The 22,959-nt window shown below is 40.2% G+C and overlaps 1 protein-coding gene across 3 annotated transcripts; it reads left to right on the forward strand.

The window, feature by feature from the left end:
* The first annotated feature begins 499 nt into the window (after nucleotides 1–499).
* PRKAR1A (protein kinase cAMP-dependent type I regulatory subunit alpha) lies at nucleotides 500–22,778 on the forward strand. 3 transcript variants are annotated; one of them, XM_036075589.2, is made up of 11 exons: nucleotides 500–714; nucleotides 4,008–4,190; nucleotides 9,798–9,968; nucleotides 10,774–10,865; nucleotides 11,076–11,137; nucleotides 14,599–14,645; nucleotides 15,566–15,724; nucleotides 17,003–17,063; nucleotides 18,196–18,317; nucleotides 19,819–19,900; nucleotides 20,250–22,778. In XM_036075589.2, the coding sequence occupies exons 2-11, from the start codon at nucleotides 4,014–4,016 to the stop codon at nucleotides 20,420–20,422; spliced, it is 1,146 nt and encodes a 381-aa protein (XP_035931482.1). In that variant the 5' UTR covers nucleotides 500–714; nucleotides 4,008–4,013; the 3' UTR covers nucleotides 20,423–22,778. The 3 variants fall into 3 exon arrangements, with proteins under 3 accessions (XP_035931482.1, XP_035931481.1, XP_035931484.1); XM_036075588.2 differs by lacking the exon at nucleotides 500–714 and adding an exon at nucleotides 985–1,142; XM_036075591.2 differs by lacking the exon at nucleotides 500–714 and adding an exon at nucleotides 1,364–2,066.
* Nucleotides 22,779–22,959: the final 181 nt, after the last annotated feature.

The following is a 22,959-nucleotide window of genomic DNA, read 5'->3' on the forward strand; positions in this document are numbered from 1 at the left end:
ATGAGTGGTTTTTGCAGGCAGTTGAGATTTCTCGTGTGGTCACAGAGGGGGTGCGCCTATCTGCACCCTTTGTACTTGTCACCATGCCAGGTCAGGCGTCATGATGGGGGGGGGGCAGTTCAGGTTCTAGAAGCACCCTGACGAGTCCTTTTCAGTGTCTCGGGCCCACAGCGATGGCGTGGCCTCCATTGACCACAGCACCTCCGGAGCGGAGAGCAGCCCGATCAGCCAAGCAGACACTCGGCAGAGCTCGGACTTCCTGGACCGGATGGCGGGCCTGAGCCCGGAGACCGGCGAGGAGAAGGCCGGACACAGGATGCACTGCCGGGAGTGCGCATCCTGGGCACTCGCCCGCCCTCGGCCCGCGGCGCAGCTGCGGCAGATCCGCCGGGGCCGCCGCGTCCTCCGGGGCCTGGAAACGGCAGGAATCTCCCCGCCCCGGCCCCGCGTCCTCCCCCTGCAGGGGCCGCGGGGCGGAGTCGCCCACCTGTCATCCGAGACGCCCCACGTGGGTCGGCCCGGCTAGGGGGTTGGGGGTTGAAAAGGGAGGGAGAAAAGGCAGAGGCGGCGAGCGAGGCCGGAGTGAGAGTGGGGCTGAGTGAGGAGTGGAGGCGAGGGACCGAGGAGAGAGGGGAGCTCCTGAAAGCCGCACCGAGAAGGGGCGAAGAGCAGAAGGAAGAATAAAGGGGACCTGCGGCGTCCAGGGAGGAACAGGTAAGGGGGGCAGGTGAACGGAAGGAGGGGAGCGCCGGGCTGGAGAGAGTGGGGAAAGGAGAGAAGGCGGGCGAGAGGAAAGGCCTGCAAATAAGGGACGAGGTTAGATGGAAAGAAGAGCGGAAGAGCGATTCTAGGGCGTGGAGGGGCGAGGGTCTTCAGGGAGGGGCGAGGGTCTTCAGGGAGGGGCGGAAGGGGAACCCGGGCCGCAGTGCCTTTAAGGTTGCCAAGGCGACGGCTCTGGCCAGAGCGAGGCGCATTGACGTCAGCAGCCGAGCGCTGATTGGTTGCGGCCGGGACGTTTCCGGTGGAGCCGCCGCTGAGCCGCTATCGCAGAGTAGAGCCGGGCTGGGAGGGAAGCGCCGGGAGAGCTCAGCTAGCCGCAGCCTCGCCCCCGCCGCTCCGTGTCCGCCGCCGCCCGTCCCTAGGTGAGTGGGGTCGGTGGGGAGCCCCGACGCGCCCGGCTTCGCCGCCCCGCCGCCCGTTTGAGGGCGCTGGACCGATCCAAGATGGCGTCACGGGGAGCGACCTGCTGGGGGACGGCCGCACCCCCTGCCCCTCCCCGGCCCCGGCGGGCGCCTCCCCGCAGGCCTCACGCCCCGGGCCGCGCCCCCGGCCCAGAGTCTGCGGCTCCGAGGCCCCCAGGCCGCCGGGGCTGCTCCCGTGCCGGGCTCACCGGCCGCCCTGGCCGTGCGCGCTCCGCGGCGCCCGGGTCCCCGGCCCTCCGCGGCCATCGCGCCCCTGCCGCCTCCGCACCCGCGCGCCGCGGCCTTTTCGCTCGCCCTCCCCCATTTCCTGAAGGACATCAGTTGGATTTTACTGGAATCCGCCATCGTTTTCCCCAGCATTTCTGGCTGATCTTGAGACTCGGCAGTTGTCGTCGTTTTTCTTTCTAGTATTTCCTTGTCATCTCCAGCAGTGGCTTTCCCTCTCCTTCGTGGGATTCCACCCCCACCCCCATGATTTTAGCCTGGCTTCTAAATTTTTTTGTCCCTTTTCACCTCCCCTTTCCCGATCCCCGCCCCCCCTTCCTCCGTCTTTTCGCCACCATTGTGGCCTTCCGACTAGAGTAGGATGGAGGGAGGATAGGCCTCCCTTCTTCATTTTGTAGCCGTGACTGTGGCATGAGTGAAGTGAAGGGCACTCTCTTGTCCTTCCTCTTGAAAATAAGTACGTGGTACCTATTAACCCCTGCAGCGCAGTGCTGGTGTGATACCAGACAACTACTTTGATTCTCAAGAGATCGGTCTTTCTAACAGGAGAGAAAAGAGAACACTTGCTCGGGATCACCCGAAGGAGGTGTTCCTGGCTGGTCTGAGGGGCTGCGGTCTGAATCAGCGCGTTTCTCAAAAGTGTGTTAAGTATTTCCTCGCGTGTCATCCCTTTGAAACTGAATTTTTTTTTATCACAACTGAATTTACAAAAGAAAAAAATCTGAGTGTTTCCTTATGAGTATACAATGCAGTGGAAGTTTCAAAGTAGTTAAATAATTTTTTGGGTGGGGGTAGAAGCTAAATTGTTGGGCTCTTTAGTTTTAAGAACAAGTACGGAGTTAATCTAGGTATATTCGATTAAAAATACTAAGACAACATGTTAAGTTTGGATTAAGGGGTTCACATGATGACCGCGTTAATCTTGGGGCATTTTTGTTCATGTGCTGCCTTAAAAACAGCAGTGTGTTCTTTTTCATGCATTATTTTGTTTCAAACAAAGAGCCAGTTTCACTTCTTAGACACAGTTCTCTCATTTCTACCAGCTGAAGACCTGATCTTTGAATGATTTCTCTGATCAGTTGAATACATGTACTGGTATTCCCGAAATATGTCTGAATATTTTGAAACATAAAAGATCTGATTTATCATTGTTCTTGGTGGCCTTTGGTATTTTTTGAAATGCAGAAAATTATACTGAAGTGGATTATCAGTTCATATGATTGTCTGACCTGGAAAAGTGGCTGTTATAAATCCAAAGTAAATGAACTTTTTTTTTTTTTGGATTGTATATTTCTGAAGTAGCATGATTCTTTTTCTGTGGATTTTAATTTATGTGCTTGTCAGGGAGCTACAAACTTTCTCATGGTCTGTTAGTCTGTTATTGACCTTTATCATGGAAGTTGTCAAAACAGAATGAGTAACAGTGTAGCACTTTGGCTTTTGACTCTGGTATTTCTTTTTTCTTTCAAATTTACAATTCCATCTCTGATTTTGAGTGCATTATCTTTGGAAAAGATTGATTTGTATTGAATTCAGTTGGGGAGGGGAGAGCACCTCACTTTTATTTTCTAATCTTAATTGCTTTTAATAATTAGAAGTTGGAAGGAAAATAATTTATGACTTGTTAAATTATTAAGCTTTTAATTCCGAGGTAAAGTCAGCTGCTCACTATTATATTTCTACTTATTTTACTTTACATCAAGGTAGTTTGAATCCTCTAAAATTGATTAAATGCAGTTTATCTATTGAATCTTCATGTAAGTTTAAAATTTAACCTGTTTTAGCATTTTTCTATCCAGCTGAAGAAATGTTTTGACATTTACCTGTCCAAATCTTTTATGATTTACTTGGTAAGGTTTTTTTGTTTGTTTTGTTTTCATTTATTTATTTTTTTCTGTTAAGGATTTTTTTTCTCTTACCAGTGTGTTGGTGTGCTGTTATTTAGGGCTGGAATTTTATAGAAGAGTCTGGAACAAAAGGCTGCTTTTAAAAGTCATTTGGGGTTCCTTTTGTGTTTTTAAATTTTTTGATTACGCTAGTAGTTGGCTGATCAGATCCTTTGCTCCAGTGGTTTGCTGGGTGACAGTAGGTCACTCCCCCAGGATAGGAGTTACGTATAGGGAATGTCAGATGTTCTTCATTGTGCTTACTTGCTTTCACTTAGAGCCAACTTGTGTGCCCTTGTAATTCTCGGTCCTGTTTACCATTTACACACTTCCCACGTCATCATGATTTATTTTGCAGGGGGAGAACTGAATGAAATTCCCGTAAGGGCCTGACTCCTCAGCAGTTCGCCTCTGCAGGGGATAGTGGCTCATACTTCCTCCCAGGAGGTCAGGTTCTTGCCTTTTACTGTTGCTGGTGCAGAACCTAAATGAAACACTTCTTTGGGAGAATGCTATTTTCCTACATATTTTATTTCTGAGCCCCCACTTCCCTGTCTGAAAAAAAAAAAAATCTACCTAGGAAAAAAAAAAAACCTTGTGAATCAGTTGCCTGATGAATTTATTAAGTCAAAGGCCAAATTGGCATTTGCTCTTTATAGTTTCCAGAAGCATACGTGTGGTTTTTTCCTCGTAGACAACCATGGCGTCTGGCAGCACTGCCACCAGTGAGGAGGAGCGCAGCCTCCGGGAATGCGAGCTCTATGTCCAGAAGCACAACATTCAGGCGCTGCTCAAGGATTCTATTGTGCAGTTGTGCACTGCTCGACCCGAGAGACCCATGGCATTCCTCAGGGAATACTTCGAGAGGCTGGAGAAGGTAAAGATAAATGTGGGGAGGAGATGACCCTGACCATTGTTAAGTGTAATGCTGTAGAATGTCGCTAATTTGTACCATTTGGAAGAAAAGGAATTCTGACCGAATAGGAAATCTAAAACAGAATTTCAAAAAAGAAATGCAGTGAAGGCATTTATAGTAATTTTTAACTTTGTCATCAGGAGAATTTATCAGAAAACAAACTCATATGCTAAGTTTAGTTGGGTAACAGAGGGCTTCTACACATAGTTCCTTGTAACTTTTAATCCATAAAAATGATTAACTAATTAGATACGGCTGATCAGAAGTAGCAGTTGTATGACAAGAGAAATCCTTAAGTACTTGAAAGCAGTTAATTCTTTCGTCTTCCTCAACAAAACAAGTAAACTTGATAAACCTTATCTCACCTTTTAAAACCAATGTAGTGAAGCATTTGAGTCTAGCTTCTGAGTGATCTATCAGAAGTTCTGAATTAGAGATGTCCATATTAGTACAGATACTAATATATCTCAGATGAGTTCACTATAAAGCGGAGATACTAACTCAGATTGATGGTTGTCAGAATTTTACTTTATTTACAGTTTCAGTCAGGATGTGTTTCCTCTTGAAAAAAAATTAATTCATTAGTTTTTATTCTTTTGTTCATCCTCATTGTGTGTATGTTACTGTGACCTAAGCATATGGTGTATGCTTTTCTAAGCAAAAAGATAGTCAAGGACAATGCTTCAATTTCACTTCCCTTAAGAAATGATGAATGAGAAAGTCTGGAACATTAAATGTTTTGAGTACTTTGATTTGTTTTTGTAAATCAACGAGATGAATTTACAGGTTTTCTTATGTGTATTGAAGTTTGATGTGGTTCATAATGATTATGAGCCAATTGGGAGGCATTTCTTGGTTATATGATCATTAATTATCTAGTTACATAATAGAAATATTTGTAATACATCCCATTTGTTTGGAAAATCTTTTAAGTAGCATACTTTATTACTAAAAGAATCTGTTTATACTAGGATTCAAAAAATGTTTGGTTAGCACAATGATCAGACATTTCCTACTGTTTTCTTGAAAAGCTGTTAAAATTGGTGTTTAGTACTATGATTAAAATAATTAACAACAACAAAAAACAACTCTCCACCTCCCATGAAAGTAGCCTTGCTGTCTTAGAATTGGGGTAGAAAGTCTGGTTTTCTCCTTTTTAAGCAATTTGCAAATAGTTTGTGAAATCCTGTAGAGCCAGGCTGCCATGGGCCTTCCTTGTTTTGAAATAAAGTGCGTTCCTGGAGATCTGGTTCTGAAATGGGTCACTGTAAGGTGATCCCTCTTCGCTTCGGACATCAATAGAAACCATCAGATGAGGGAATGAAGTGGATGAGACATTAAGTGTGTGTCTTTTTATAGGGAGTGTTGAATGTGTGGTGCTAGTTTCAAAGCCTGGGCTTACTGTAGCACTGTTTAAGCACTAACCAACAGGGAAAGCAAGAAATCATTATTCACATAGTTTTTTTTGCACGTGGGATTTTTAGATTTAATGTGTTTTGTTTGGCTTCTCTACCTCTTAACAAAAGTCATAGCTTAACCTACTCTTTCCTGTAACTCAAGGGTCTTGATTCACTTGCATACATTCCTTTAGCTAGGGTTGACTATAGATATCTGGGCTTTCAAGCAACCAAATTTTCAGCTTTTCAGTGGATCATTGTTCTGTACGTTAGGTGTTAGGTTTATATGTCTGAAAAGATACAATCACGTTCTTGTCATCTCCTTTCCTGTGTTAACCATGGGTCATGTTTCGGGTACCCTCAGCTACTCAATAAGAAATGTGCCAAAAAAGTCATAGTTGGTCCATTGAAAGCGTCTGCATTTTGCTTCAGACTGTCTCCTGGAATTTAAGTCCTCATTTCTGCATATATTTATTAGTACCTTGCCTGTCTGGTGGAGGAATTTTAATAGCTGTGTCCATTGTCTCCTGTGTGCTGGATACTGTCTGAAGCACTTTGCATACACACATACTCATTATTTCAAATGTGTGAGGTAGGTGATTATCACCGTTGTAAGAGGTAGCAGGTAAAACTAAGAAATGAAGTAATGTGGCTGTGGTCTTGCAATGTACTAGTTAGATTTTGTTGTGGCAGCATACAACCCCCCCAATTTCAGTGGCTTACTCCACATACAACCCCCACAATTTCAGTGGCTTACTCCACATACAACCCCCACAATTTCAGTGGCTCACTACAAAAGACCTTATTTCTCTATCATGTGCAGCTCTTCTGGGCTCAGCCCATCCTGCCTTCTTGACTCCACAGGTCTTGTTCCGGGGCTGAGTGGAAGGAGCAGTCACTATATAGAGCACGCTGTTGTCAAGGCAGGGAAGGACCAGAAGCTTGGGGGGCAGACCATAAGAGTGGACACAGTATGGCATGTCCGCTTACATTCCATGGCCAAGGCAAGTCCTATGGCCAAGCCTCAAGTCCATTTGGTTGGAAGTTTATTTCACCTACAGGGACGAGTGGAATGGCAAGGGCAGGGAGGGAACAGGTGATTGTTGAGAACATGGTAAGTGATTGGCCAGGGCGGTGTGAACTTAGAATTCCAGAACTGAAGGAGTGCTGGTAGCCAGTAAGTAGACCAGGAGGGTTTGTTTGGGTTTTTTTTGCTTTTGTTTTAATAAATGGGACAACTGAAGAGGGAAGAGACTGACAGCAGAATGACAACAAGAAAAAGGATATAAAAATGTATCATAATCTGTACTAGAATGTGATCTCTGTTAATGGCTCTGAGTGGTCAAGATTAGGTTATATTTGATTGCTGTTTAAAGAGAATCCATGAAACTGTTACAAATCAACATGCTTTTAGTACTTGAAAATTATCTTAAAAACTCATTTAGATGTAGTTCCAAATCAGATGTTATTTGTGTAATTTTTCATGAAATTTTTACGAAATGCCAATGACTGATTTTGGGGGGTGGAATGTGTTTTACTTATGGTCTTAAACTAAATTTGGGGAGACTTGAGTTTTATAGTTCTGTGTTAGTATGAAATAGGAAAACCTTACTGGTTATTGGAATTACCAGAAGGAAAATAAAGTAAGTTTTCTGAAAAATGTATTTTTAAAATATTGGTTACATATTTGCACATGGTTCATAATTTTACAGGTACAAAAGGGTATGACAATAAAATATAATGAAATATATGAAATATACTGCATTTCCTATGTAAATATGTGGTTAACATAGCATATAATATATAAGGCATTTTATATATGTAAAAATTATACATTATTAAGTAATAATGTATAAAATATTTTAAAAAGTCTCCCACTCCATTGTCTTCCTTGAATGCAGCCAGTTTTCCATAGATAATATAAAGGCGTTTACCTACAGATTCAATTATAAAAGAGCTTCTTATTTTCCAACAGGTGCATGGCATTCCATTGTATGGATAGACTCTTAATTTATTTAATCACTCCACTGAGGATCATTTTGTTTCCATTGTTTTACTATTATAAACAATGATACAATGAATAATTTTGTATATATCACAAAGTTTTGTATGTTAGATCCCATATATGCATATCTTGGAATAAATTTCCAGAAGTAGAATTACTGGATTATTTGGTCAAGAAGTAAATGCAGGGGTGCCTGGTGCCTGGGTGGCTCAGTTGGTTAAGTGCCTTCGGCTCAGGTCATGATCCCAGGGTCCTGGGATTGAGTCCCGCATTGGGCTTCCTCATTAGTGGAGAGCCTGCTTCTCCCTCTCCCTCTGCCTCCTCCCCCGCCCCCTCCCCCCCCCCCACTTTTGGGCACGCCATCTCTATCAAATAAATAAATAAAATATCTTTTAAAAAAAAGTAAATGCATTTGTAATTAAGTAGACAAATTATATTAGAATTGTTTTTATTATATTTTTTTGTTGTGGTTTCTTTTTCTTAATTTGAAAATTAGAAAATCCGGAGAAATGAGAAAAATAAATCCAGACCTTCCCTCCAGAAAAGAAAAAAAATCAGGCATGATTCTACTAATAGAAATTAACATCGTTAATACCTTAATGGTTATCCTCCTAGACTTTGTTGCTGCATTTATAAGTTCTTTTATTTGTCTTAATGCCAAAAGCAGGGCTAGCAGGGCTAAGTACCATGCAGGAGAAAAAGTAGGTATCTCTTTAATTTCTTTTTTTATTAAGTTTTTTTTTTAAAGACTATTAGAGAGAGAGAGAGCGCACAAACCAGGGGAGGGGCAGAGGGAACCAAACTTGTGGCTGAGCAGGGAGCCCACATGAGGGGCTCAACCTCACAACCTGGAGATCATGACCAGAGCCAATACCAAGAGTCTGAGGCTTAACCTGACTGAGCACCCAAGCACCCCTTCTTTTAATTAGAAAGAAATTTAAAATTTCTTTTTTATCAAAAAATTTTCTGAAATTATCAGTGAATCCTAATGAGTTCATTTAGAATTTGAAAGATGGTTTAGAAAAATACTGGGGAATGAGTCAAACGAATATGAGTGTTGTAGAGAACACATTCTTATTTATATCAGGCATAATAACTCATTCTTCACTGCAGAGCTAAGAGGAATTTCTCTCTAAGCCCTGGATCTGAAAAATAAGAATGTTAAAGAGTTTATTTCAGTTTTTATATGAATTGGTTTAATGAGTTTTTACAAACAAGTAAACTTTCTTGGTTTTAATTTTGGCGTAAACCCTGATAATAAAGAAGGCTTCTAGCTCTGCTGGGAGAAGTATTTTTAGATCTGATCTTAAGATTTTATTTATTTGACAGAGAGAGACACAGCGAGAGAGGGAACACAAGCAGGGGGAGTGGGAGAGGGAGAAGCAGGCTCCCCATGGAGCAGGGAGCCCGATGCGGGGCTCGATCCCAGGACCCTGGGATCATGACCTGAGCCGAAGGCAGATGCTTAACGACTGAGCCACCCAAGTGCCCCGTTAGATCTGATCTTATTTAAATTCTTGGTTACCATCACATCATTTTGTTATTTGTTTCTGTCTGAGACTCCAGCTAGAATATGAATTCCTCAGGCTTAGGACCCTTTCCTGTTAGTTTTGACACTGTCTTTTCCTAGCATAGACTTGACATGGCAGATCTAGAGATACTTACTGAATTAATGAAATAATACGGTAACCTAGACATTTGTGTATTGCTTTGCTGTACCTGTGTGATTATTTCTAGGTAACATTCTTTTGATGTGTGTGTGTGTGTGGGGGGGGGGGTCTTCATGCTATCTCTAGTAGCATACAAAAACCCCAGGATTTTGTTTTGCAGTTTTATTACTGTTGTGTGCATTACAAAGCATTGTTGTCAATGTATTACCATAACAAGTATCTAATTTTTCATTTGTGGGTTGTGTCTGTATTAATGGCTTTTGCTCATTAATAAGTATAGTATCTGTTATTGTCTGAGGAAACATTATAGTCTTTTCAGAGTATTTCTTTTCAAACTTGACTCCTTTTTTTTGCATTTGGAATTGGCATTTCCCCCTTTCACATTGGTAATAGAGGAAGAGTTTTGAAGTGATGGAGATTGGTTCTCACTGGGATATGAGCATACCAAATTTATATCCTGAAGGATCTCATTTTATAAAATGATAATTTTTTTCAGGAGGAGGCAAAACAGATTCAGAATCTGCAGAAAGCAAGTTCCCGTGCAGATTCGAGGGAGGATGAAATCTCTCCTCCTCCCCCCAACCCAGTGGTTAAGGGCCGGAGGCGACGAGGTGCTATCAGTGCTGAAGTCTACACGGAGGAAGATGCTGCATCATATGTTAGAAAGGTAGTCTTGTCACCTATGCATTGGGGCAGTGTGTTCAGGACCCACGTGGTAGTCGGCCGGCCTCTGTGGATGAGTGCATGTACCATTTTGCAGAGTAAAACACTGACAGGATGGATTGTACTTCATCCTGTACAGGTCTTGGGTACTGGAGAAACAGGTTTTCTGTAATAAGATGCCATCAGAGGAAGTAACTAACAGTGATTGTAAAATAGTGACTGTATTTGGAGGGGGTTTCCTTTCCATGTTGTGTTGCAGTAGAAGAAGCAGGCAGTACTCTTTTTTTCTTTTGAATCATGGTTTGTTTTTTGACATCCTAGAATTCATGTTGTGACTTTTAACCTTTTATCCTATAAGCTTCATCCTTTTGACTCTTCCTTAGAGTTAGCCTGCCATTTTGAGTTATGCTATTAGACCAAAGGGGGAAGAGAATTGTCCTGGCAAGAGGCTTGTGAAGTTAGTAGTACATAATCACAGTTTAAAAAATGACTATCATAAAATGCTTAGTTTTGCCTCAGAATAATGACCTTAGTTAAGGTGTTGATGGTTTGTTTCTTTAGTTGTTGACTGGAAACCAAATACCAGCCTTTAAATACAGGCTTGGTTGTAGGCAAGGGGATTAATTAGCCAATATTTATTGAGTACTTTGTATATCAAAGATATTACAAGTGTGTTGTGTTAAATACTTAACACAAAGCAGTCTTGTTTAAATACCGTAATCTATCTAGACATTTAATTGAAATGCATGTTCAAACATGATCTGCTTTTCGTTTATGGACTTGTTATTGGACCTTCTATTCTTTTCTAGGTTATACCAAAAGATTATAAGACTATGGCTGCTTTGGCCAAAGCCATTGAAAAGAACGTGCTCTTTTCACATCTTGACGATAATGAGAGAAGGTAGGTACAGGTTCTTTGTTACACTGTTATTTCACTACAGTTGTGGCCCCAAACTAGTTTCATCATTGTTGCAAGTTTTAAGACTCTTAATAATTGTTCACCTGTGGACAGTCCAGGCTGAAAATCTGGGAGCTTTAAGTCTAAAGTTAATGTTTGAAATCTATAGAAGACGCACATGAGATGTAACTCAAGGCCTTCTGTCTCTTGCAGTGATATTTTTGATGCCATGTTTCCGGTTTCCTTTATTGCTGGAGAGACTGTTATTCAGCAAGGTAAAGGCTGCTGCCTCTGGGTTCTGTAGTACTGTGGGAATGTAGGATTTCTCTATTGAAGTTTGTTTTCCTCTTCCAGTCTACCATTTTCTTCTGTTATAATATGATTGGATTTTCCTATTTCTTTGAGTATAGTTGACAAACAATGTTATATTAGTTTCAGGTGTGCAACTTAGTGGTTTGACAAATTTATACATTATCTATGTTCACCATATTTGTAGTATCATCTGTTCCTTTATCGCTGTTACAGTATTGTTGGTTGTATTCCTTATGCTGTGTCTTTTATTCCTATGATTCATTCATTCTGTAACTAGAAGCCTGTACCTCCCACTCCCCTTCACTCATTTTGCCCAACTCCCCACCTCCTTTCCCTTCTGGCAACCATCAGTTTGTTCTCTGTATTTATAGGTCTGATTCTGCTTTTCGATTGTTTATTCATTTGTGTGTGTGTGGTTTTGCTTTTCTTTTTTTTTAGGTTCCACTTATGAGTGGAATCATATGGTATTTGTCTTTCTCACAGTCTGACTTAGTTCACTTAGCATAATACCTTTTGGGTCCATCCATGTTGTTTCATGTGGCACCATCTCGTCCTTTTTATGGCTGTGTAATGTTCCACTGTGTATGTACACCAAGTTTTCCTCATCCATTCATCTGTTGATGGCCACTTTGGTTACTTCCATATCTTGGCTATCGTAAACAGTGCTACAGTAAACATAGGGGTGCATATGTCTTTTCAAATTAGTGTTTTCATTTTTTTCTGGTTAATACCTGATAGTGGGATCATTGGATCATATGGTAGTTCTATTTTTAATTTTTTGAGAAACTTACATACGTTTTTCCACAGTGGCTGTGGCAGTTCACGTTCCCACCAACAGTGCGATGAGGATTCCTTTCTCTCTGCATCCTCGCCAGCACTTTGTGTTTCTTGTCATTTTGATTTTAGCTATTATAACTGGTGTTAGGTGATATCTCACTGTGGTTTCGATTTGTATTTCCCTGATGATTAGTGATGTTGAACATCTTTTCATGTGCCTGTTGGTCATGTATATATCTTTGGAAAAATGTCTATTCCGATCCCCTGCCCCATTTTTTAATCAGATTATGTTTTTTTTGGTGTTGAGTTGTGTAAGTTCTTAATATATTTCAGATATTAACCCTTTATTGGATATATGATTTGCACATATCTTCTCCTATTCAGTAGATTGTTTTTTTGTTAATGGCTTCCTTTGCTGTGCAGAAACTTTTTATTTTGATGTAGTCCCCTGCTTTAGGAGACATATCTAGAAAAATTTTGCTATAGCCAGTGTTAGAGAAATTACTGCCTTGTTCTTTTACAGGATTTTTATGGTTTCAGGTCTCACATTTAGGTCTTTAATCCGTTTTGTGTTTATATTTGTGTATGGTGTAAGAAAGTGGTCCAGTTTCATTCTTTTCCATGTAGATGTCCTGTTTTCCCAGCACCATTTGTTGAAGAACCTGTCTTTTCCTCAGTATATATTCTTGCTTCTTTTGTCATAGGTTAATTGACCATATACTTGCAGGTTTTTTTCTGGGTTCTCTCTTGTGTTCCATTGATAGAACAGAAGAATCCATTTTCTGTACCGTACCGTTTGGATCACTTCAGCTTTGTAGTATATCTTAGAATCTATCTGGTATTGTGATACCTCCAGCTTTGTTATTCTTTCTTAGGATTGCTTTGGTTATTTGGGGTCTTCTGTGGTTCCATACAAATTTTAGTATTATTTGTTCTAGTTTTGTGAAAAATACTGTTGGTATTTTGATAGGCATTGTATTGAGGCTATAGATTGCCTTGGGTAGTAGGGACGGTTTAACAACATTAACTCTTTCAGTCTGTGAACATGAAATATCTTTCCATTTGTTTTTGTCATCTTCAATTTCGTTCATTAGTGTTTTATAGTTTTGGAGTACAGATCTATCACCTCTTTGATTTATTCCTTGTATTTTATTCTTTATTGGTGCAATTGTAAATAGTGTTTTTTAAATTTCTCTTCCTGCTTTGTTATTAGTGTATAGAAATGCTATTTATTTCTGGCTTTTATTTTGTATCCTGCCACTTTACTGAATTCATTTATTACTTCTAATAGTTTTTTGTTGGAATCTTAAAGATTTTCTATGTATAATATTGTGTCATCTGCAAATAGTGACAGTTTAAACTTCTTTACCAATATGGATGTCTCATTTCTTTTTCTTGTCTGATTGCTGTGGCTAGGACTTCCGGTACTATGTTGAATAAAAGTGGTGAGAGTGGACATCCTTGTCTTGTTCCTGACCTTAGAGGGAAAGCTCTCAGTTTTTCACCATTGAATATGTTAGCTTAGCTGTGGGTTTTCGTATATGGCCTTTACTATATTGAGGTATATTCCCTGTGAAGTTCATACCTCCTCAAACTATTCCAAAAAATAGAAGAGGAAGAAAAGCTTCCAAATATATGCTATAAGGCCAGCATTATCCTGATACCAAAACCAGACAAAGACACCACAAAAAAAGAGAACTACAGGCCAGTCTCAGAACATAGATGCAGAAATCCTAAACAAAATATTAGCATTCAACAATCCATTAAAAAGATCATTCACCACAATCAGGTGGGATTTATTCTGGGGATGCAAGGATGGTTCAAAATTCACAAGTCAATCAACATCATACACCACATCAGCAAAATGGTAAAAGTTGTATGATCAACCTAAGTGATCCTGTTTCTTTCTTAAGTTAAAATCCTTTGAGCTAAAAGGTACACTTTCCCTAAAGGACTACTACTTTTCTAGTATCTGATACAGTTTTGTTTATAGTAACTCTTAAAAAATATTCTTACATTTTAATTTTGTTTGTTGTGTGGGATTTCAGAACCATATGTATTTCATATATCCCTTATATTGATTATTAAACACTTACAAAGTAAAATAAAGTAGGAAGTAGCAAAGCATTTGCATTCTTAATCATACAGCCCATCTGTTTGTAAGGTTCTGTGCCTTCTCCTGATTCTTAACCTTTTTGCCCTGTATATAGACACGGATCTAACCTTATATGGGTCCCCCCCCCCCCGCCACCTTGTAAAATTTATTCTTGAATATTTTCATTATGGGTCTCCACAATCCATGTATTTTCCAGGTTAGTGACAGTCTGATTATTTTGTTACTTACTCTTTGAGTTGTTTCTTGTTTTGTTGTTACAAATGATGTAGCAGTTAATATCTTTGTACACATGTAGCTTTTTTTTTCCCCCAGAGATACTCTTCACTATGAGATGACTAAAAAAATTGATCAGTTTTATGGCTTTAAAAATATATTGCTGGACTTTTTTTCCCTGAAAGGTTGTGTTAATTTATAAAAACATGTATTTTAATGTATAAAATAAATTTATTTACTATTTTACATTAATTTGGTAGTTCTGATATATGTTTCTTTAATTTCTGTTGTACATCTAACATTTTTACTCTCTTTTAGGTGATGAAGGGGATAACTTCTATGTGATTGATCAAGGAGAGATGGATGTAAGATTTAATGATAGCAAAAATATATTGGTAATCGTAGAAGTTAATGTGTTGATATTTATTACTGTTAAAGAGTTTTTGAAGGGCTTATATAACCCTTGTATGTCAAATTCTATCAACATCTTTTGCTAAATATTTTAATGACACAGAGAAACTTTAAACTACTGAAGACAATTTCTTTAGCTAGACATTAAAATTTTTTTTTTTTTTTTTTTGAGAGAGAGCGTGCATGCGTGCTTGAGAGTGGCAGGAGGAGGAGGGGCAGAGGGAGAGAGAGAATCTTAAGCAGACTCCATGCCCAGTGTGGAGCCTGATGCGGAGCTCTGTCTCACAACCCTGAGGTTGTGACCTGACCAGAAATCAAGAGTCAGATGTTTAACCAACAGCCACCCAGGCGCCCCTTGGTTTAAATCTTGCTGGAGTCACGGTTGAGGCGTGTGTGTGTGTGCTGTGTGGTAAGACAGATGGAAGGGAGAGGCTCAGTCCTACGTGGTCATTAGCTCTGAGACTTGATGTAGCTTTCTTGATTCTGTGAGTCTTGTTTACAAGTGAAATGCGGATAATAACAGCATTGCTGCCCCAGGATTATTAGACAGTTCAGTGTCTTCTGCAGGGGAGATGCTTAGCATAGTACATGACACGACACTCTGTGAATGTACATGGTTGTTAATGCTGTTTACCTTCTTGCCCTGATCATCCCTATGGGAACATTTTTCTTGTAATTAAATCGGGTAAATCACAGACACTGGGTTTTTTTAACTCACTGTCAGACAGCAACTGTTTTGCTCTGCTTTGTAAAAACATACTCTATTTTTTGAAACAAAATTCAGGATTCTGCCCCCTTAGAAAGGTTGGGGAGTTTTTAATAGTTGTATGTTGTGTATGTGGAAAAAACTGATTCTTTGTCATTTGTGTTTTAGGTCTACGTCAACAGTGAATGGGCAACCAGTGTTGGGGAAGGAGGGAGCTTTGGGGAGCTTGCTTTGATCTATGGGACACCCAGGGCAGCGACTGTCAAGGCAAAGACGAACGTGAAACTGTGGGGCATTGACCGAGACAGCTATAGAAGAATCCTCATGGTGAGACGGCATGGCTTTGGGAGTGCGATTTAGGATTTCAGTCTGTGTGACTGATGTTTGAGTAGTGTCACCAGATCTTGTAGAACAAACATCCGGCCAGAGAAGGCGTGGGAGACAAATGTGGTGTGTGTGTAATGGTTAGCTCATGTTCGGAAGTCTGTCCGTTTGCTGATCTTCACTTACTTTATCTTTACACTTGAGGTGGCTTGATAGATGCTACTCGTAAGTGCACTAAGTGACTTAAAGCCATTCAGAAGTAATCCACTTCTCTAAACTGCAAGTGGGTTAAGTAGTGCAAATGTCCCCTTTCACTGAAGGAATAAACAAAATAATAAAACCATTGGAACGTTCTGCTGATACAGTGAGACTTTTTGAGAACTTTGTGACAGATTTATAGAGTAGCTTTAGATGTTTAAGTGCCAGCTAATGGCATTAGTCATCTTGAATGATTTCCATAAATTTGTACAGCGCCTGTCTGGCTATTTGACAATATGCAGTTGGATGTACTTTGAATATTTTCTGTATCTGGGGGATGTGTATGTATAGATAAGTATATATGTGCGTGTAAGGGTATTATAGAGGACTGTGTTTCCCTCTCGCCTTCCCTCAGATATATTTAACAAACCTTACAGATAAGACAGCTTGGTTAGGTTTGGGGCTAATGGCACTGTTTTTGGTGGGAGGTCTAGAAGTGGTAGCAGCTTTATTTCCTTCCTTCTGTGGAGAATTGGGGTTGTGGGGAAGAACCCTGGGCTGGAAGTATATTCAGCTATAGTCACACATGTAACTTGGCTGTTTTTTGTTTTTTTTTTGAGAACTGAGTATTTATATAGCATTTCACTAATTGGTGGTATTAGGCACCTTCTTTGCCCTATGCCTGGTGTTATACTTTGTTTTTTTTTGAGGAGGGGTGGGAAGGGGAAGGGAGAAGCAGAGAGAGAATCCCAAGCAGGCTGCATGCCCAGCACACAGAGCCTGACCTGGGGCTCGTTCTCACAACCCCAACATCATGACCTGAACCAAAATCAGGAGTCGGACTCTTAAGTGAGACACCCAGGTCCCCCAGCTTGGTGTTACTTTTAAGAATGAGTTACACAGCTTTTTATTTAGCTGAACAGAGGGTTTACCGTCACCGACCTGAAGAAAAATAATCATGTATCAAGAAGCAGCAGCAAGTGTTGACTTTTTTTTGTTTACTTAACACTTAGTATTTTTATTCCACAGCATTATGTGATAATTACACATTTTTGAGATGACTTTTATTTTTTTCATTTATAGGGAAGCACTCTGAGAAAGCGGAAGATGTATGAGGAGTTTCTTAGTAAAGTCTCTATTTTAGGTGAGTTTTGGAAGATTGCACAGAGAATCATTAAATTGAAGTGTTGGTGATAGTTAAGGAAAACCTGTTGCATTTCATAAAAACTGCTCTGGTTATTAACTCGCTTTTTTTTTTTTTGCTAATAGTAATTAAAAACACGTGGGATACAAAGTTGAAATTTGACTAAGTTAGAAGTAATTTTACAGTATATTTAATTTGCTAGTATGTGACAGACCTCTTAACTAGAAATGGTGGACCTGAGAAAAGCTTCCTGGAACTATGCGCTCCTCATTCCTCTGGGGGAAACAGAAAGGCTGAAAGTGTCCTCCTTTGACAGTGGACATTGGTAGTCATCCCCCTGTGATGTCTGTCTCTGTTGCTCTGTTGGTGAGTTTATTGGTTCAGGACAGTGAGTGTTGCCAAAAATGCCTTTTCTCTGTAGAAAGATTAGGTGTCATTTTCTGGCTTTCTTTGAAAAAGTGCTAGAAGTTTGGTAAAGTTTAGAGTAAAGCAGGTTAACTTGAGATAGTCGTGTGTATTTTGTTTTGTGGCCTTACAATATTGTTACAACCTGTTCTTCCCTGGGAGGAAGGGTGTGGTGATTCTTAAGTAATAGTCTTCTGCCATTGTTAGAGCTAATGGACTTTTTCCCTTATTTTTCCTTTCTCTGGAAGGATTACATTTACTTAGTGACTTGGGTTTTAGTTTGGCCTTTGGGAACTAATATTGTCTAGTTCTCCTTGTTGGTTTCGTAAATAAATTCAACTTAGGATTTAAATAGATAAGTTATTTCTATGAACCTTTGGAATAGTACGGTTGGTAACACTATGAGTTTTGGGTCTTGTAAGTTTGATTTGCATTGATGGTGTTCATTAGGAAGACTTAATGATTACATTTTTTTACTCCTTTACCATTGAGTGCAGTTGATAATTAACATGGCCACTGGACTACTGAAGTAAGGATCTAAGGGTTATCTGTAAATAATAGGAAGATCTTGCTGAGACTTGAGGTAATTGAAGAGAGGTGCCGTGTTTAATCTGTAACATTAGAATATTGAATGGGCATGGCTATTTGATTCTCTTTATAGTTTTGTTTTGACATTTTTAGCATTGATAGTTAATGTAGAGAAATTCTTTTGATTCTTGCCTTTCAGAATCTCTGGACAAGTGGGAACGTCTCACGGTAGCTGATGCATTGGAACCCGTTCAGTTTGAAGATGGGCAGAAGATTGTGGTGCAGGGAGAGCCAGGGGATGAGTTCTTCATTATTTTAGAGGTAAAGGCAACTGTGTTTGATGCTATTAAAAAAAAAATTGTATAGCATAAGAGAGAAAAAAGGGCCTAACTCTGATTTATAGTTTGATTTTTTTTAAGAATACCTGACAGTTTTATTTGAAAATTATCTTTCACTTTGAAATGGTGCCATTTGGTTTTCTGCCAGGTCACCACATTTTATTTATTTTTTAATTTTTTAAAAGATTTTATTTATTTTTTTGAGAGAGTGAGAGAGAGAATGAGCAGGGGGGAGGGGCGGAGGGAGAGGGAGAAGCAGACTCCCTGCTGAGCAGGGAGCCCAATGTAGGGCTCCATCCCAGGACCCTGGGATCATGACCTGAGCCGAAGGCAGACGCTTAACGACTGAGCTACCCAGGTGCCCAGGCCAGCACATTTTAAATGAGTTTGAGTCAGAATTCTGGAAGGGCTATTCATGAAGTAATAGCCAAATTCTGGCCTACTCAGTCCTTACGCAAGCCGAATGAAACTCAGTCATTTAGCATAACTTAATGGTTCTGTACCATCCTTGTTAAAATCATGTCTGGACTATTTGGCAAACAAGGATTAAAAGCGAGTACTAAATTCTAGCCATTACTATGTTTGTTTGTTTTTATATTTGCCAAATTTTAGTTTCTGAAACTAAAAGTTTTCCATAATCTTTTTTTTTTTTTTAAACATATAATGTATTATTTGTTTCAGAGGTACAGGTCTGTGATTCAACAGTCTTACACAATTCACAGCGCTCACCATAGCACATACCCTCCCCAATGTCTATCACCCAGCCACCCCATCCCTCCCACCCCCCACGCCAGCAACCCTCAGTTTGTTTCCTGAGATTAAGAATTCTTCATATCAGTGAGGTCATATGATACATGTCTTTCTCTGATTGACTTATTTTGCTCAGCATAACACTGTTACTATGGTTTATATCTTCACAATTCATGGAAATGTAGAACATACTCTTGCCTGCCAAGCAGAGCCAAAGAGCAGATTTTCTATGAAAGTGGCTCAGTAGATGCTAATTGGATAATTCAGGAGTCGAGGGACTCTTTCTCTGAAGGGCCAGTTGGTAAGTCATCGAGGCTTTTGTGAACCATAGGGTTTCTGTTGCAAAGACTCAGCTCTTGCCATAGTGCAAAAGCGACATAGACAGTGTATAAGTGAATGGGTGTGTTGTTCCTGTAATGTTTTATTTATAAAAACCGACAGTGAGCTTGGGTCTGGCCCTCTGGCTGCAGTTTGCTCACTTGAGTGTGAGCCCTCTAGGTTCCTCAGTGCGATGAGGAGACCCTCCCAGTGGGGGCTGCTGGGTAGATGGGGCTTGACGCTCATGCTGTGGCTCTTCTCAGTCATCTTTTATATGGGCGGGAGGATTGAAATCACTGCTAAATCCTTTTTTTTTTTTTTTTTTTTAAACAAAGTAGTCCAAATTGTGTTGGATGTTTAAAATGTCACCGTGGATTTGAAAGTATTTGTTTTGCCGTTCGGTGATTCTGTGACAGGGCTCGGCTGCTGTGCTCCAGCGTCGGTCAGAAAACGAAGAGTTTGTTGAAGTGGGAAGACTGGGGCCTTCTGATTATTTTGGTATGTGGATTTCCTTGAAATAAATACGTAGCTTAAGGCGCCTTTCAGTGAGATAGCATAGTTGTTCTTAATTTTGTCTTTCTCCCTAAGTTTATTTTTTAATTGTAGTCTTTTTGGCTCTCAGAGAGTGTGAGATTTTGGAGCGCCTGCCTTTACCCTGTTAATAATCAAGTTACTGGTTGTCTTCTCTCAGTTTTGTTTTTTTTTTTAAATGCACGTGTGGCCTGTCTTAAGTTACTGAGTTATTAAGACAAATAAATCTTGTTTTCTCATTGCTGTCAGAAGTGCACCCCCGTGCATGCGTTTCCCATCGATGCTCACCCCGCCTCGTGTGTCCCCCCCTCCCTAGGTGAAATCGCACTCCTGATGAACCGCCCTCGCGCCGCCACGGTGGTGGCTCGTGGCCCTCTGAAGTGCGTGAAGCTGGACCGGCCCAGGTTCGAACGCGTTCTCGGCCCGTGCTCAGATATCCTCAAACGGAACATCCAGCAGTACAACAGTTTTGTGTCGCTGTCCGTCTGAGATCTGCCTCCTGTGCCTCCCTTTTCTCCTCCCCGCCGTCCGGGCTTCACCCCTGCAGACTGCTTTCTCTTCCTGTTCGCAGCGCCACGTGGCCGCTGGTACCGCAGCTTCTCGTCTGTTTATATTAAAAGTCGCTTTCATTGCACCGTTTTTAATTTGGAGCATTGACCGAATGCTCATACACAGTTAAATAAATAGAAAGAGTTCTGTGGAGACTTTGCTGTTACTGCTTCTCTCTGTGCAGTGTTAGTGTTCAGCCTAGGCAGTGCGTGCCCTGCTTCCTGGTGAGGGCGCAGCCCTGCACCACGTGAATTTCCGTAGAGTAACGGTGTAACAGTGCAAGATTTGTTTTTTTAAGTGACATAATTTTCCAGTTACCATAAGCATATTTTAGACTGTGGCCGTATATGCTGTGTTTCTTTATAGAATAAATGATTTCTCATTAAGCTCTGAGGATTAGGAAAAACAGATCTAGAAAAATCTTAGTATAGTAGAAAGACATCTGCCTGTGTTTAAACTAGTTTAAGGGTGGAAAAATGCCCATTTTTGCTAGTTCTTGGATGGATAATGATCTTTTGAGTTTTGTTTTTTTTTTTTTCTTCCCTCTTAACCAGAATTTTTTCAAGCTCATCCGCCTGGTTTTGTTTGTATCTTGTTTAGTAGTGTTTCCTCCAATTCTGAAACGTGTGGGTGTGGCTACCTGTACCCGCCTTTGGAGTTTGAAACCAAATCATAGACTGCAAATGCTGAGTTCTGATTTAACTACATCTGCCTCAGCTCAGAGGTTCTGATTAGACCTTTATTTATCCAGCTAGTGCCAAATACTGATCACCAGATGCTGAATTGGGAATTAGAATTTGAGGTCTACACTCTTGGTAGTTCACTTAGAGCTTTTGGCTAAATGTACGACGTCCTTCACTTGGCTCCGGGATTCTCTCCTGTGCTCCAACGCTGCCTGCAGGAGGTTGGGTTTGCTGGGAGTAGACAGGATAGATGGAACGGACGTCCCCAGTAGAAGAGTGGAGGCGATGTTGGTGAAGGAGAGATACCAGGGGGACAAAGCTCAGTGTTGGGGACTCTGTCCCACTAACTTCCTTGGGACATGAGATTTGGGAAGAAGTGTTTACTTTGGTTTCACCTTTTTCCCTTCTTTTTACGTCAACTAGAATTGGGGGTGGGGTGGGGGTGGGGTCGGGCATGTCTGTGCTGTTTCGGTGGTCTAAAAGGCTGTCCTGCTGAAAAGGTCTGCTTTTCTGTTTAGCATTTATTTTCTCTGGCAAACTTTTTTGTTTTTTTTAAAGTAAACTTGTGTTTTGAGTCTTAATTGTTTTTCAGTATTTTCCAGCCTTATCCTTCTATGTTACATTATTCCATGTGCACCAATGATACCCAGCAGTTTATTTGTATTATGGTTGATTTTTTTTTTTTTTAAACGAAATTTCACAGTTCTGTAACGTTAGGCACTTTTATTTTCATTGTGATTTATATATAATGTAGGGTTCTGTTTGGGAGTGACTGCAAGCATTTTTCCATCTGTGTGCAACTGGCTCTGATTATTAATCCCCTCTCCTACCCTTTCCCAGGTAATTTAAATTGGTCACGGTAGATTTGTGTCATAGATTTGAACAGTTTTTAGGTTGTTACTAAGTTTGGAGTTTAGATCTGGGAAAGAGGTTTTATTTACACTTTAGTGTGAGATAGCCACCTTATTACAAATTTTTTTATTTTTCAAAATAATCTATATTAAATGAGGGTTTACTGATCTGTATTTTGTGTTTAGCTACCTTTTTCTATTTAAAAAATTAAAAATAAAAGTTACGTTCTTATTAGCTTAAAGCTTGATTTGATCTTTGTTTAAATGCCAAAACTGTACTTAAATGAATTATTTAGAATGCCACAAATTTGCACAGTTTTCATATATGTATATAATCACGTTCATGTATATTTAGATACATATAACACTTTCTAAATGAGTTTTGCTCTTAAGTCATTTGGCTTGCTGTTTACTCCCTTTTGTAGTTTTTAATCTAAGGGATTTTAAGTCTCAATTTAAAAATTATCACATTTAAAGCTTTCTCTTTGTGCAATCTGAGTATATGTGAGAAATCATAATTGGCATAATTTGTCTTAGTTGATATTCAGGGCTTTGGAAGTCATTATTTCTGGGCGTGGTAAGTGAATTTAAGAGATCTACTGCTCTAGAAAGTATAGATGGCCAAAGGACCATTTTGTATCGTTTCCTGGTTACTAGTCTAATTATACTGTGTGTGCTAATATACTCTATTCTTTTTGTTATAGATTGTCTTAACAGTAGGTCAAGTAATAAAAAAAAGATTAAATAATTTAAATCCTTAAATGAATCAGTTTTTCTTCCCCTTCTCCTTTCCTTGTCTTCTTCCCCCTCTCCCCCAGAAACTTTTAATCTGGTGGGCAAGAATGAAAATCGAGAGTGAATTATGGGCTTAGTGTTTTGAAAGAATAATGTTTGTTTTCAGTGTTTTCCAATCCATTCCAAAGAATGAATCTCAAATCCTTAC

Source organism: Halichoerus grypus, chromosome 2, assembly GCF_964656455.1.
Source record: "Halichoerus grypus chromosome 2, mHalGry1.hap1.1, whole genome shotgun sequence".
Lineage (NCBI taxonomy): Eukaryota > Metazoa > Chordata > Mammalia > Carnivora > Phocidae > Halichoerus > Halichoerus grypus.

Bases quoted from the DNA above. Each gene is read 5' to 3' on its own strand.
- PRKAR1A (XM_036075589.2), top strand. From the start codon at position 4,014: ATGGCGTCTGGCAGCACTGCCACCAGTGAGGAGGAGCGCAGCCTCCGG. The intron at 15,725-17,002 runs GTGAGACGGCAT...TTTCATTTATAG, and splicing joins GCTATAGAAGAATCCTCATG to GGAAGCACTCTGAGAAAGCG. The intron at 18,318-19,818 runs GTAAAGGCAACT...ATTCTGTGACAG, and splicing joins AGTTCTTCATTATTTTAGAG to GGCTCGGCTGCTGTGCTCCA.